Consider the following 14016-nt stretch of genomic DNA (forward strand, 5'->3'; position numbering starts at 1 on the left):
AACACTTGAACAATTTTGCATAGAAATCACTAGTCAGAGCTAGATTAGTAAACTAAAGGAAATGTTATTCATCCACAGAACAAACCCTTATTCGTGTGTTTTGCCTATACTGATTTATAGATAAATGTGTAATATTCCATATAGTAAAGTCAAAAGCTGTATTCTATGGCTTCCATGCACATGACTAAATAGATTGTTCTCAAGCATGATGCTATGCATAGTGTTCAAATGGGATGCACATTTAACTAACCTCACATACTTCTAAATGAAAAAGAAATGTAGTGTGTAAAGTGGCCCAAAGGTAAAATGAGCTGCCTGTTGCTAGTCATTATTACATTTTGAATGCAACCCTCTACCCACAGGACCAGATTCTGCATTCTTGTATGTGAATTGGATGCCTCAATTCAGTTCAATCAACTGCGTGGCCACTGCATTTTTATTTCATTTTTTTACAATGTACACCCCCTGTAACCCTCCTTTCCTCATCCTTGATTGCCATGACAGTGCACCGCTATCCACCTCTAAGAAAATAATAGTAGTTCTTACATGATATTCTGTTTTTCTGATGTGACTTGGGGTGATGTCAGGCCTATGTATTCAAGTATTGTAGAAATGGTTTGTTGAACACTCATTTGCTGCAGTCTAAGATGAGAGAATGAGTTTGCAAATTACTTTTACTCCACTTAAAATGACTGCCTATCTTCACTAGTTCTTTGAGTAGCCTTTGAGCTTTTTTGTAAAAAAAGCATAATAATATTTATATGTGACAAACTTATTAAAAAATACAGTAGTAGCAGTATAGTAATAATATGCATGATTTTCTATATACTGATGATCTTTTCCCTCATATATTTTTCTCTAAAGGCACAGATATCACAAAGCTTATTACAGACAGCAAAATCCCAGACTCAACTTGTCCTGAACCTATTCCTGAAGAGGGTCTGCACTGTGAGGAGGGAAGAATGGTAAGAACAAACGGGGGCATCTTTATGGTTTACATCACAATTTCATCTTCATTAGCAAATCTAAGAGGTGTCTCCCAGCTAATCAGGTTCAGATGGGGACCTCAGATATATCCTTCTCTTCCGTACAGTCTGCGACCTGATTTGTCTGTTACCTTTGTGTTTGCTACCACAAAGGTGCTCCCCATGGCTGGCTCCTACTCTGCATTGGTAATGCCTGGATGCTCGGATCATTCATGTGACAACCCAGATCATGTCCCCACACAATGCAACTCCAATGTGACTTGAGTGGAACTGCTGTGCAGATCCACTGAAATCAATAACATGCACCAGCAATTCTTGGTGAGCTGCATCATTAATGCATACTTTAATAGACCCCAGCCATGATTCAGAGAGCTCTGTTATGGGTGTGTGAAGAAGCTTGTGAATGCACTTTCCTTATCTGTACCCATCTGCCCTCCCAACAGCATCACAAACTTTGAAGATGTAAATTAACAAGCCTCTTGCAATGCAATACCAATGGACTAAACACCAATAAAAAAACCTTAGTTCTTCACACACAACACTCGCTGGTTTCATCCATTAATTGGGCGTACCAGCAGATACATAAGAATATAAGAATTGCCAGGGTAGTTCAGCATGGTTTCGAACAATGACCAGCTACATATTTCTGTGGGGTTACAGAGGTGCTAACTTTCTCTTATTTGGCACTTCTGTGTCTGATATTCAGAGGTAGATTACCTCTATATATGGAAGTTTAATTTAGCTTCCATGACAGTATCCACTTTTCCTTACGTCCTTGAAATAAATGAAGCAGTACATTATTACAGAAATTGAGACAATAAGAATGGATATCTTACATTGTGCAGAAGAAGTGATAATCTATTAGATGATTATTATTTTACCTTGCTCTTCTGCCCACAGAGCACCCAGAGTGTCTTACAACTTTAAAAGAACAGAATATTAAAAACAATGTAAATAGAAAATACAAAAGAAACACAATCAATCTGAAAGCAGAAATTGTAATAAACATTATCTAAAACAGCAGCCAAAAAATGCACAGAAAAAGCCTATTGAAATAAAAATGTTTTCAAATTCTGCTTTACAGAAAGGAAAGAGGGAGCTCAAGGAATCTCCACTCCAAAAATCTGTAGTTCATTGTCTTCTTAGTAAACTCTCCAAACACAAGCATATATAATCTGTTTATCGTAGGAACAGCTCCAAGGGACTCAAGTGTAATCTTCATTGCAATCCCATTATCAGGTGGAGGTTCTTCAATATCTAAATATAGAAATGTATGTTTGTGTTCAATTATAGGAAGTAAGCATTCAAATATGCAATGCTAAATGTTCTCGATTTGATGTTCTCTCATCAAAATAGCTCTCAATGTGTTATTTTTCAGTATTGCCGTAGTATAATTTCAAAGTACTTCAAATCATGTAAAAATGTTGGCAAACTATATAATGAATATGAAAGGATATGCATTGAAGAATACTGCAAAACTGGGAATGGAGTGGATGTATGTCCTACATTTTTCGAATTAGCCCAGGAATGTGCGTCTGGAGGTTCTGGTCCATATGAAAAATGGAGAAGTGATCCTGATGTGGTTTGTGGTATGCCTTCCCTAGTTGATCACTGTGTTTCATTCTGTGTACTGCTAATTAAAAATAAAAATAAGCAAACAAACAAGAGAAGAGAGATTTCCCACATTTTCATAATTGCAAAATCAACTCCAGTATGAATATTTCATACTTTGATATTTTGAAGGACCCAGTGGCTGCTTTTGAAAATAATGCTAAACCATAGTTTAGCATTAGGTGAATAAATTTTGCCTCCTCCTAGGTTTGCACACTCCCCATCCTATTTTTGCTCAGCCAAGAACAGTTCCAAAGCATTTGCTTTTAGTTAACCACAGTTTGTCATTTCATCTATACCAGAAACTGTGGTTAGCTTCAAAATAAACCAACTTTTACAAAGCTGAGTTAACATTAACCATAGTCAATAATGCTATTAATTTTGTTCGTGTGTAGGGCATACTTGTGCATAGACCAGAGTGAGACTGTGCATTTAGCTTTGCCCATGGATTTTTTAAAATCAACTACATGTTGCATACATTTGTTTGTATAAAAAGGTCAATGTGTAAATCTCATGGGTAGGGGCTAGTTTGATCAGGACACCTGGTTATATGGGTGTCCTAGTTGCACAGACACCCTACATGGGAGGAGGACCTGATGATTTGGACTTTTTATACAGATAACCACGCACAACACATGGTTGATTAAAAAAAGAGGAAGTCCTACACTGGGAGAAGGGCTAAAAGCTCATCTCCACTCCAGTCTATACACAAAACAATAAACTTTGGTTAACTAAAAGCAGAAGCAGAAGCCTCTCAGCTGTGTGGGAGGTGGGAGTGTGCATTCCTAAGAAGAGGCCAGTGGTCCCATTCACATAGCACAAAACTTTACTTTAATATTATGTCAGAACACAGACAATGTATTTATATAATATACAAATATAAGAAGATTTTTTTGTAGAAATTTGGAAATCCATTGGATTGGAGCACTCATTGTTGCTAAGTCATTTTTGATAAGATCTCATTAGTGAGTATTTTGGAATGCCAAGTTGAATGAGGCACACAGAATTACAGTGCAAGTTAGGAACAGTGCTTGATTTCCAAGGATAAGTGTGCCAAGACTCAAGCTTTCATAAGCTGCCAAAGAGTAATGCTAAAACCACTGACAGATTTTTTGGGGGTATGAGAAGAATGAAGTTATTTTTTTTAAATAGTGGTGTGGGTTTTCTCTAATTGGCTACAAAATGGAAGAGGTGGGATATGTTGTACGATGTCATACTCTGCCTTATTCAGTACGTTCCAGAGTTGAGTCCTGACATTCAAAATAGTTTCCAGCATTTAGCCTTGGACAATTTAGCCTAGAAAAGGTCCTGGCTGGTGCTCTATTCTTTTATAATCCTATGAAAGCATAGATTTACAGCCATTGTATAATTATAGAATGATTACTATTCCTCTTAGTTTGGGGGGGGCGGAGAAGCAATAGCAACATTGATGTTAGGATAAACAAAATTCCAAAGAAAAGGGAAGAAAGACCTACTTTGGTATACAGAGCCAACCATGCATTTATCTGGAACATAGCATGTGGTCACTCAAAACCTCTTGATGTCAGCTAAGATAGAAAATTTAAAAAGGGGGAGCATTTACTTTTTTGAATCTGAAGGCAAATATGAATCTGACAAAAGAAATACTTTTAACTTCAGCCCTAACATTAACAGTTGATAAATATAAAAGGTGAAATAGTATAATTTACACATAAAAATACAACGATCTGCTTTGGATGTAACACTAAACTATGATTTAGTATCTTCTCCCCTGGCCTTGAGATTAGAAGCTTTCACTTCTCTTTTCAATTAACTATAATTTATCAACATGTCCAAATCTGAGACTGTGGCTAATGTTAACCACAGTTTAGGTTTAGGATAACAAGCCACGATTATAAATCACTGAAAGATGGCTTGTTTTCCTAAACCATTGGTAAGCCTAACCACAGTTTGTCTGGGTTTGAACATAACAAATAATCTGGGTTAGTTTAAAACAGAAGCAAAAATTTCACTCCCCTTCCTTATGGCTGACCTGGAAAAGAGCGATGGGAGCTCATGAGCCTGAGGTTCATTGGCATACCTCTAAACCATAATTAAACTTTATATCTGAATGAGGCCACTGACTCTATGATGGCTTAAAGCATGATAACACTAAAACTGAACTGGGCCAGTGGTGAATTCAGATTTTAAATCTCCTTGCATTTTCTAAAATCTCACAAATTTATATTCCAGATACACCTGCATGTCCAGAATCTGAAATTTACAGCGACTGTGGCCCTTCCAACCAGGCAACATGTACTTACATGTCTCCTTACCAAGAGACTGGATGTGTGAGTGGTTGTGTATGCCCAAAAGGTAATGAACAACACTTCAGTTTCACTTATTGGTAGCACCATCGTAATTTCAATAGATGACCTGTTGCTCTCTCTACTATAGAAAAATTAATTTATTTTGATGACAGTCAGTCCTTTGGCAGCTCTTGCCTGGCACTGAGTATTGCAGTAAGAATGGATGAAGGCCATGAATGTCCTTTTTCTTAGCTTTACTGATACGAAGCTGTTGGAATCTGCTGCAGCCGCTACTTCTCTTAATGAAAGAATTCCTTAGAGAATTCATTCAGCATTCACATGTGGATATATTTGCAGACTTAGGATTTTGCCTGCTTAACAAGAAATTAATTCTGCCAATCAGTGAACCTTAATTTAGAGCAATGAGCAATTCCATTTTCTAAATAGCTCCATAGCCTAACTACAATTAAGGAGCTCATCATCATTAGTTTTATTATACAGCCATGAGAGTGGCTGTACACTATAACCAGCATGGATTTTTCACATTCCGCCATGTTAAATTGAAAATACCCCCCATGCCATTCTGATGTTTCCCATAAGCTCATTTCAAAACAAAATCTTACAAAACTTATAGTCCTGAACTCAGAAATCCTTGCTTAACAACTATCTAAGTTTTAATGGCGATACACAAAACTCGCTGAGAGAATCCAGAGTTCAAAGTCTAAAACAAGAGTAAAACAGTTCAGACCCCTGTGGAACTTTTTTCTCTCAGTGGTCTCATAACTTGTTGAGGCACATGTTACCAAATTCTTCCAAGCTACGCTGGAAGTGGATTGGACAATGAAAGACCAACCCAAATTGTGTTTGCATTTATATAAATTTGTAGGGTAGTACAATATCTCAGAGAGAAGGTTAGGTCTCCTGCTCCCCTGGTGCATTCAATATAGCTGCCCAGTTTCCCTGCTTTTTAAAGTTTGATAGAAATATCTGTTGGCTATAGGTACATTCTTAAACTGCAAGATATTTTTTTGCTTATTAGTGAATCATCTTTCCTTGTGTCTGCAGTTTAAGCTGTATGCTTTTATAGAAGGACTCAAGTATTTATTTAACATTATAAATATCTATGTTGGTCTGATCCAATCAAAGTTGAACACTTTAAGGCTGCAATCCTATGCATGCTTATCTGAGAGTAAGTGCCATTGAATTTAATTGGACTTACTTTTGAGTTGACATGCATAGGACTGTGCTGTAAATCACCTTTGATTTCAATGGGAAAGTTAAGCACTTCCTTAGTTCTTTAACACTGAAGCCTATGTTACTTGTTGGGCATTCATACGCATGCCTACTCAGAAGTAACTCCTGCTGCTTTCCATGGGGTTCACTCCCAAGCAAGCATGCAAAGGACTGTAGACTTAAAGGTACTAACCTTTGACTGGACTGCATCCTTGGTTGTCCTAAATTAGGAATACAAAGGAGTCATCATCTGCCATTAGTCTTTAAGACTAACCGTTAATACATGCACCACTATTAAGTCACAAGGGAAATTCTTATTGAATTATATGACTAGGCGTCTTTGCCAATATTTTATACAACATATGATTCCATCTTGTGCTAAAGACAAGATATTTCTTACTTTATTTAAGAGCTCACCTACCCAGATTAACATCTACTTACTAATGCATGCATGTATTGTTCACCCTGGTTTCTCTGTTCATGTTCACTTAAAATGTATCAGCTGATAATGATTTCCATTTCTAAAGTTGCAATAAGTATATCAGATTCAGAAGAAAACAGTAGGTTCATTTCTGCATTACCCTGCAAAAATGGTTGAAGACTGGAGGAACAGAGAGGAATATCAGATATGGGCCATACATTCAACATATTTTAGTGTTGCCAGAATTGTCAACTCTTGGAAGACAAAATTCCAGTACTAGGGTGGGGTCTGAGGCTGAAGTCTAAGGGTAGAACAACATTGTATTCATTTAATGCACATAGCTGTTGCATGTGCTTACAAGTTCCCTGTCACTAACCAATACACCCATACATGATATCAGGTCAACAACTGATCAGTGTAATCATATGAATGTAAGAAGAGCCTACTGGATCAGGCCAGTGGCCCATCTAGTCCAGCATCCTGTGCTCACAGTAGCCAACCAGATATGCCTATGGGAAGCCCACCAGCAGGACCTGAGTGTAAGAGCACTCTCCCCTGCTGTGATTTCCAGCAACTGGTATTTGGAATCATACTTCCTCTGACTATGGAGGGAGAGCATAGCTAGTCACCATGAACAGCCTTATCCTCCATGAATTTGTCTAATCCTCTTTTAAAGCCAAAGTCAAAAGTGACTGTGTTGCAAAAGCAAAGCAAGAATTACAGAGTTTATACAAAGCAGTTGATTGATTGGTTTTTTATTTACGGTCATAGACCAAACTGAACGTATACAAATACACAAATGCATTACAGTACTTAAAAGAAGCATTAAACATAATCACTCTTGCAAGATACCCTCCTACTGCATATTAAAACAATAAAATTAAAATATTAAAATTAAAATTAGAAAGAGAATTGTTTAATCATTGCTTTTTGACAGAGCAGTTAATACGAACTGGTGAGCCTGGCTGCAGCCATAGACCTCATATCAATCCCCATGTATAATATGCACATATGCAGCATATTATTCAAGAATTAAGCATCTGTTAAGACATTCTAGAAAATATTTACCCATTATACAGTGGCAGACACTGAGACTGACAGTTTTTACTTCCTATGATAATTAGTAGACCCATAGCAGAGAACCCATAATATATGTAAAGTAGATCACTCGAGAAACTGGACCAAGTTTACCTCAGACTGCAGTTGTAGCCGCAGTATAAATTATCTAGCCAAGTAATTAAGCATCTAGAAAACATGTATCCATACTACACTGCACCCTATCCAAACATGCACATAGAAACACTGCCTCATTAATACTTATTTCCATACATCCTTTGATACTCACTCACATACACATACACACACACACACATATGAACATATTCTGGTATCTTTGGTATCTTCAAATAGAGCTTATTAACAAAAACCGTGGAGAGCTGCTGCCACTCAGTGTAGACCAGAAGTAGTCAACGTGGTGCTCACCAGCTGTGGTTGAATTACAGTTCCCATCATCCATCTCCATTGGCTATGCTGGCTAGGGCTGATGGAAGTTGGAGTCCAACAATAGCTGGAGGGCACCATGATGGCCACCCTTGTTGCAGACAACACTAAACTACATAGACTAGTAGTCTGACTTGGTATAAGGCAACTTCCTGTGTTCCATGAGTGAATCAGGCCAATTGTTTTCTGGTTGATTGACAATCCTAATTGTTGCCTATTCTCTCTGTGTGCATTTGCGCAGACTGTTGGTGAGAGCTGTGCTTAAGCCACCTATCACCAATCCAGGGTCTCATCATTGCCACTCCAAATGCTGTATCACCTGTGTGTACCTCAGGGAGACAGCCACTTTTACAAGCACTAGGACAGGCAGGACATATTACATCAAACAGAACATCACCTGCAGGTCCTGCAATATAGTTTACATCATCGAGTGCAAAAGACCAGGATGTCATATCCAATACGTAGGAAAGACCACAACTGATCTACGCACACGCTTCAGGAACCACAAGTCGGCAATTTTGACAAAAAGAGTGGAGCAACCAGTTGCAAAGCATTTTAACATTGAGGGTCACAGCCTGTTGGACTTTTCCATTACAGCGATAGAGATGCCAGCAGATCCATCAGCATTGACCAAAAGGGAGAACTTTTGGATTTACTCTCTGGACACATTAGCACCACATGGCCTGAACCTGGAGGACAGTACCACCAGTACTTAGCTTCTGCAAATGAAGCCCCTCTGAGCTTTCCATCCGCAGAGCTCTATAACTGCCACCTTGGTAAAAACATTTGTATGTTGGCAGCTGATGAAGGCGGAAGCTGAAACGTTTTGTTAATATAATAAAAACCTCTGTTTGGTTAATCACAATTACGATCATATATATTTTTAGGTAATTAACGGAATCCTTATAGGGATCCAGAGCAAGCTTGAGTGAAGTTCTGTTTGTTGCTTTCAAAACTGTCTTATATATATATATATAAAGGAAAAAATAGTTATAACTAGGTCATTCTGGAAAAAGTATACTTAAAGTTGTTTACATGCTCTGTCTTGATCAAGTTACATTCAAGGCAAATGGTTTACCATCGTTGTATTTATTTACTTTTTTAAGGTTATGTGCTTGATGATATTAGTGGAAATGGCAGATGCATCGCAAAAACAAACTGTGCTTGTAAATTTAATGGAAAAGTATACAGACCTGGTGAAGAGAGGAAAGGCCTTTGTAACTCAAAATGGTAAGTGTTTGCCATATTTAACATATTAAAATAACTGGGTATCATGTAAAAAATGTGGTCCTTTTATTATTGAATAATTGGCAATACCACCAGAATTGTTCAAGATTGAACTGCCATGTTATCAGCATCTCATGATGTGAACCAAAACTCATCTGTGATGGCCTTGACAGAGAAGATACTATTCAAATAATGCAACTCTGTAAGTCTCAATATGCCACTTTTTGTCTCATTTGTGAATCAGACTCAATTTAACGATGAACTTTTAATGGTCACATAAAAAAGACTTCCTAGTGTGTTTTTGGCAAGCTAGATGGAGAGCCTTCAGGCCTGACTCACTATGAAGCAGCATGAAACAAGTTGATTTGAGTGACAGATTTTTGTAGAGCATTTGAGGTGGTGCCCCACAGCCATGTCTCCTCACAGTAGGAATGGGGGAGAAACTTGATTCCGTTTGTGTTTAAAGGCAAACTTACCTAATTCATACTTTCCCAAACAATATGTGAACCAAAACACAGCCATCCTTTGAAATTCACTCTTTTTCTAATTTTGAAATACAGCTCTCCAGCCAAGTAATGTTTACAAAAATGCATAAAGTGTGCATAAGGGATTTCTCTTTTTTTTAAATAAAAGGGGGAGAGGAGCAAAATCATGCCGAATAACACTGTGGCAACCTTGCTTCTACCTATTCTGGCTATGCCCAACCCTGATTGCAGGTTTGGCAGATGCCAGTCCAGTGTGTTGTCCTTGTTATTAATTGTATTTATGCTCCACCCTTCGTCCTGAAGGAGCCAGGGCAGCAAAGCTGAGACTTCCCATCACACCAAATAGCATTTCTCCATCGGTTTGGATTCTGTTTAGAGTGGGATCAGAAATGGTACTTTTCATAGAGATAAGGTGTTTGTAGTCAGAATCTGTTAATCTTCACCCCAACCCCCAATCCCCATTTCCATTTCAATAGTACTTGCCATGATGCAAAATGGACGTGCACAGAACCTTTGTGTCCAGGAAGATGCAAAGTGGAAGGACCATTCATCACAACCTTTGATGGCACCTCTTTCACCTATGCTGGAGACTGTCACCTTGTAGCAATCCAGGTTATTAGCTTGTTGCTTACATAAAGCTTGCTTTCTGCACCCATTCCCCACATTAACTTTCCATAAGGAATGCCTGAATACCTACCTGTTTCTCAGCTGAATTTTTTTCTAAAGCCACAAAGTCATGGTTGCATGTTCCCTTGATTTTTGTGCAATGTCAAAGAATGATGATAAGCTAAACAACAACAATAATGATGATGATAATTCCAGTCCACAATCATTTAGACTAATATATTTAGATTTAATCCAATAGATGGCCCAATTCAACAAATGCTTAATCAGAACGATACCCTACTGAGTTCAATGGAATTTGTTTGCAAGTTACTGGGCACAGGGTTACAGTACAATCCTATATGGAATCAATCCATCTCTTGTTTGGCCTTCCTCTTTTTCTACTCCCTGCTGTTTTTCCCAGCATTATTGTCTTTTCTAGTGAATCATGTCTTCTCATGATGTGTCCAAAGTATGATAACCTCAGTTTCATCATTTTAGCTTCTAGTGACAGTTCTGGTTTAATTTGTTCTAACACCCAATTATTTGTCTTTTTTGCAGTCCATGGTATCCGCAAAGCTCTCCTCCTGCACCACATTTCAAATGAGTTGATTTTTCTCTTATCCGCCTTTTTCACTGTCCAACTTTCACATCCATACATAGAGTTCGGGAATACCATGGTCTGAATGATCCTGACTTTGGTGTTAAGTGATACATCTTTGCCTTTGAAGACCTTTTCCAGTTCTCTCATAGCGGCCCTACCAGGTCCTAGCCTTCTTCTGATTTCTTGACTATTGTCTCCATTTTGGTTAATGACTGTGCCGAGGTACTGATAATCCTTGACAAGTTTAATGTCCTCATTGTCAACTTTAAAGTTACACAAATCTTCTGTTGTCATTACTTTAGTCTTCTTGACGTTCAGCTGTAGTCCTGCTTTTGTGCTTTCCTCTTTAACTTTCATCAGCATTCATTTCAAATCATAGATGAATCTTTAGGGATATAAATAAATTACATTGGGGTTCATCAATTAATCTGCAGTTTAAATTTACATTTTGTATTGCTCAAGCTTTCAATTTTATTATCATAATTTATTGAGACATTACAGACTAAATGTGTATCATAGGACACAACAGAGGGAAGTAATATGAAACCTGTCTTTCCTTCAGTGATTTATGTTGTCATTTTCAACTGCTATTCTCTAGTTCCACTGGCCTAAATAAATACATTTTTGTTTCACAGTTGTTCAGACATCAGTTTGATGCGACGGAAGAAGTAGCTCTGTTATACCTGTAGTTTAGCCCTCAGCAGTGGAATAATCTGTACGGATGTATATCCCTTCTTGGAGGTTATAGGAAGCCTTTGCAAGCATTGTGTGCTGTATGTGTGCTCTTGGGTTTCTTTGTTTTTAGGACAAAGATTGGTCTCTGAGTGTGGAATTGCGTCCTTGTGCCACTGGTTCAGCTGAGACATGTCTGAAGAGTGTGACTTTGAGTCTAGGCCAGGTAGGTATCAAACTGCTTTAAAGGGTGTACATTCAAATAATAAGGGCCACAATCTTTGATCAGTGTAATTTGGAACAGGCTGCAATTTTAATCATGTCTACTCAAAAGTGAGTCCCATTAAATTAAATGGGACTTCCTCCCAGGTAAATAAGATTGTAGCCTTACTTGATTCATCATTTTGAGCAATTTGATTCAGTGAAGACAAATGTTAATCAGTAGAGGTGTGAGGTATTCTTGGTAATGTTCAAATGATCTAAATGTAATCAATTGATTGGTTAAAAAAAGCAAATTATTTAATCAGTTGACAGTCTTACAAATTATATTTTGCACTTTACTTGGTCACAGCTGTAAGATATATATGATTAACGCATAAAGTGATAATATTTTTATTAATACAACAATGTGGACATTAGTCTCTGTCAGCAGACAGATATACATTCCATAACAATGGCAGCTTCTTCAATGACAAGATAAAGGATAGAGATTATTACGCATCAGGTAAGATAAGGCATTTTCTTTGCTCACAGGAAGGCAAGAAGAGAAATAGCAATCCAAATGAATATTTTGTCATTTTGTTCAACTCTGGCTTTCTACAGATCAAATCATCATCTTCAGGCCATCATCATCCAACATTGAAGCAGAATTATTTAACGGCCTAAAATTACAGCTAGAGCTTGTCCCAACTATGCAGCTCTATGCCTCACTGCCAGCAAAAAAGTATCCAAATACTGGAGGTAAGCTTCTGGCAGAAATAATCATTATAGCTTAACAGCATTGCTTTTATTAGGAGAGGAGTCGTGTGTGCGAGGCAAGGAACTTCAAGATTTCAAAATTTATAGAGCCTTTCTGGTGCTCCTGTTCATTCTGAACATGATCAAGGCTGCAGATGGTGGTAACAATTGTGGAGAGTCCAGAGTCCCAGTGGGGCTCAGATAAGTTGCCACATGACGAGAAATTGTACCCTGCAGAGAGAGGCCTGGATCAAAATAGCATATTGAATACCCAACATCGTATCGGCAATCCTGTAGATGATAACAGAAACTGAGTAGTTCTGTTTCTCAGAATTATATATGAGGAGTGACAAAGTAGCTGTGTAAGCTCCATTTTTCAAATGAGCAATCCTGAACTAGAATAGTGAGAGGAGCAAAGGATGTGTCTTACTGTGCAAAGTGCCCTGGCCAACCCCGTTGGATTGAGAGACAGACTCACTGGTCTTTTTCTCCATTATGTTTAATGTGGAATTTCAGCTTAGAGGATTTCATCCATCAGTTTACAGGTTACACAGGATTGCATATCTCTACACAGCAATACAGGGTATAACTATTCAAGCTAAAACATTGTTGCAGCAACTACCCCTGAAGACTCTTTAAGAAGACTCAGGGCAGGCTCTCTGTTTGTGTGGGGAAGGTATCTCTGAACAGGACTGGGTTAGCAAGCAGAAGCTCCTACAAACAGGGTGATGAGTGGATCCGAATAGTGCCTGTCTGTACATCTCCCAGTGCATCCTTGGCAATGGAGTTGGAGGCAGGTCAGCAGATCTTCCTCAGACACTGTCTCTGGTCCAGCCTCAGATTCCTCCCTCTGCCAAGTAGAGGTGGCAGTGATAGCTGGGGTGACAAGGGAGGGGGGAGAGGAGGAACAGGGGTCAGCTCATTGTCAGACAGTAGCGTTTCTTCAGTAGGAACTGAAACTAAGAGCTGTCACTCTGTATCTCACTGGGTCCCTCCCTCAGATCCCAGATCTCCTCCCTGATCACTCCAGAAATTATTATTATTATTTATTGCACTTTTAAACCGCCCTTTAGCAACAGGCTCTCAGGGCGGTGTACAACAGAATAAAACCACATTTAAAACCAACGAATGTGGATTACAATATAGGTATAAAAACACATTAAAAACAGATTAAGATAAAATTAATAGAGATTATAATTAATAAACTATAAAATTAAAATTAAATCTAAGATTAAAATGCCTGGGCAAAGAGGTAGGTCTTTACCTGGTCTTTAGAGCCCATGACAGTAGGGTATATTCAAGCCATTCAAAAGTTGGAGATTCCTATATAGAGGCTGCATGCAGGCAAGCGTCTTTGTGTTTTCACCCTTGTTTGGATTAGGTTAGGTGAGTTCCATCTCTGATAGGGAATGATTGACTGGATAAGCCCTTGAGGGAATTTTCAGATGTA

At 38.2% G+C, this 14016-nt stretch overlaps 1 protein-coding gene across 1 annotated transcript in view; it reads left to right on the plus strand.

Annotated features, from left to right (window-relative positions):
- Positions 1-14016, plus strand: part of MUC19 (mucin 19, oligomeric) — a 58515-nt gene that overhangs the window by 4053 nt on the left and 40446 nt on the right. The window contains exons 6-13 of the mRNA XM_061582765.1: positions 865-965; positions 2365-2575; positions 4809-4931; positions 9125-9248; positions 10207-10342; positions 11743-11835; positions 12249-12333; positions 12432-12569. Of these exons, the coding sequence (XP_061438749.1) occupies positions 865-965; positions 2365-2575; positions 4809-4931; positions 9125-9248; positions 10207-10342; positions 11743-11835; positions 12249-12333; positions 12432-12569 (1011 nt within the window). The remainder of the gene's footprint in view (positions 1-864; positions 966-2364; positions 2576-4808; positions 4932-9124; positions 9249-10206; positions 10343-11742; positions 11836-12248; positions 12334-12431; positions 12570-14016) is intronic.

The sequence above is a fragment of the Rhineura floridana genome, chromosome 8, assembly GCF_030035675.1.
Source record: "Rhineura floridana isolate rRhiFlo1 chromosome 8, rRhiFlo1.hap2, whole genome shotgun sequence".
Lineage (NCBI taxonomy): Eukaryota > Metazoa > Chordata > Lepidosauria > Squamata > Rhineuridae > Rhineura > Rhineura floridana.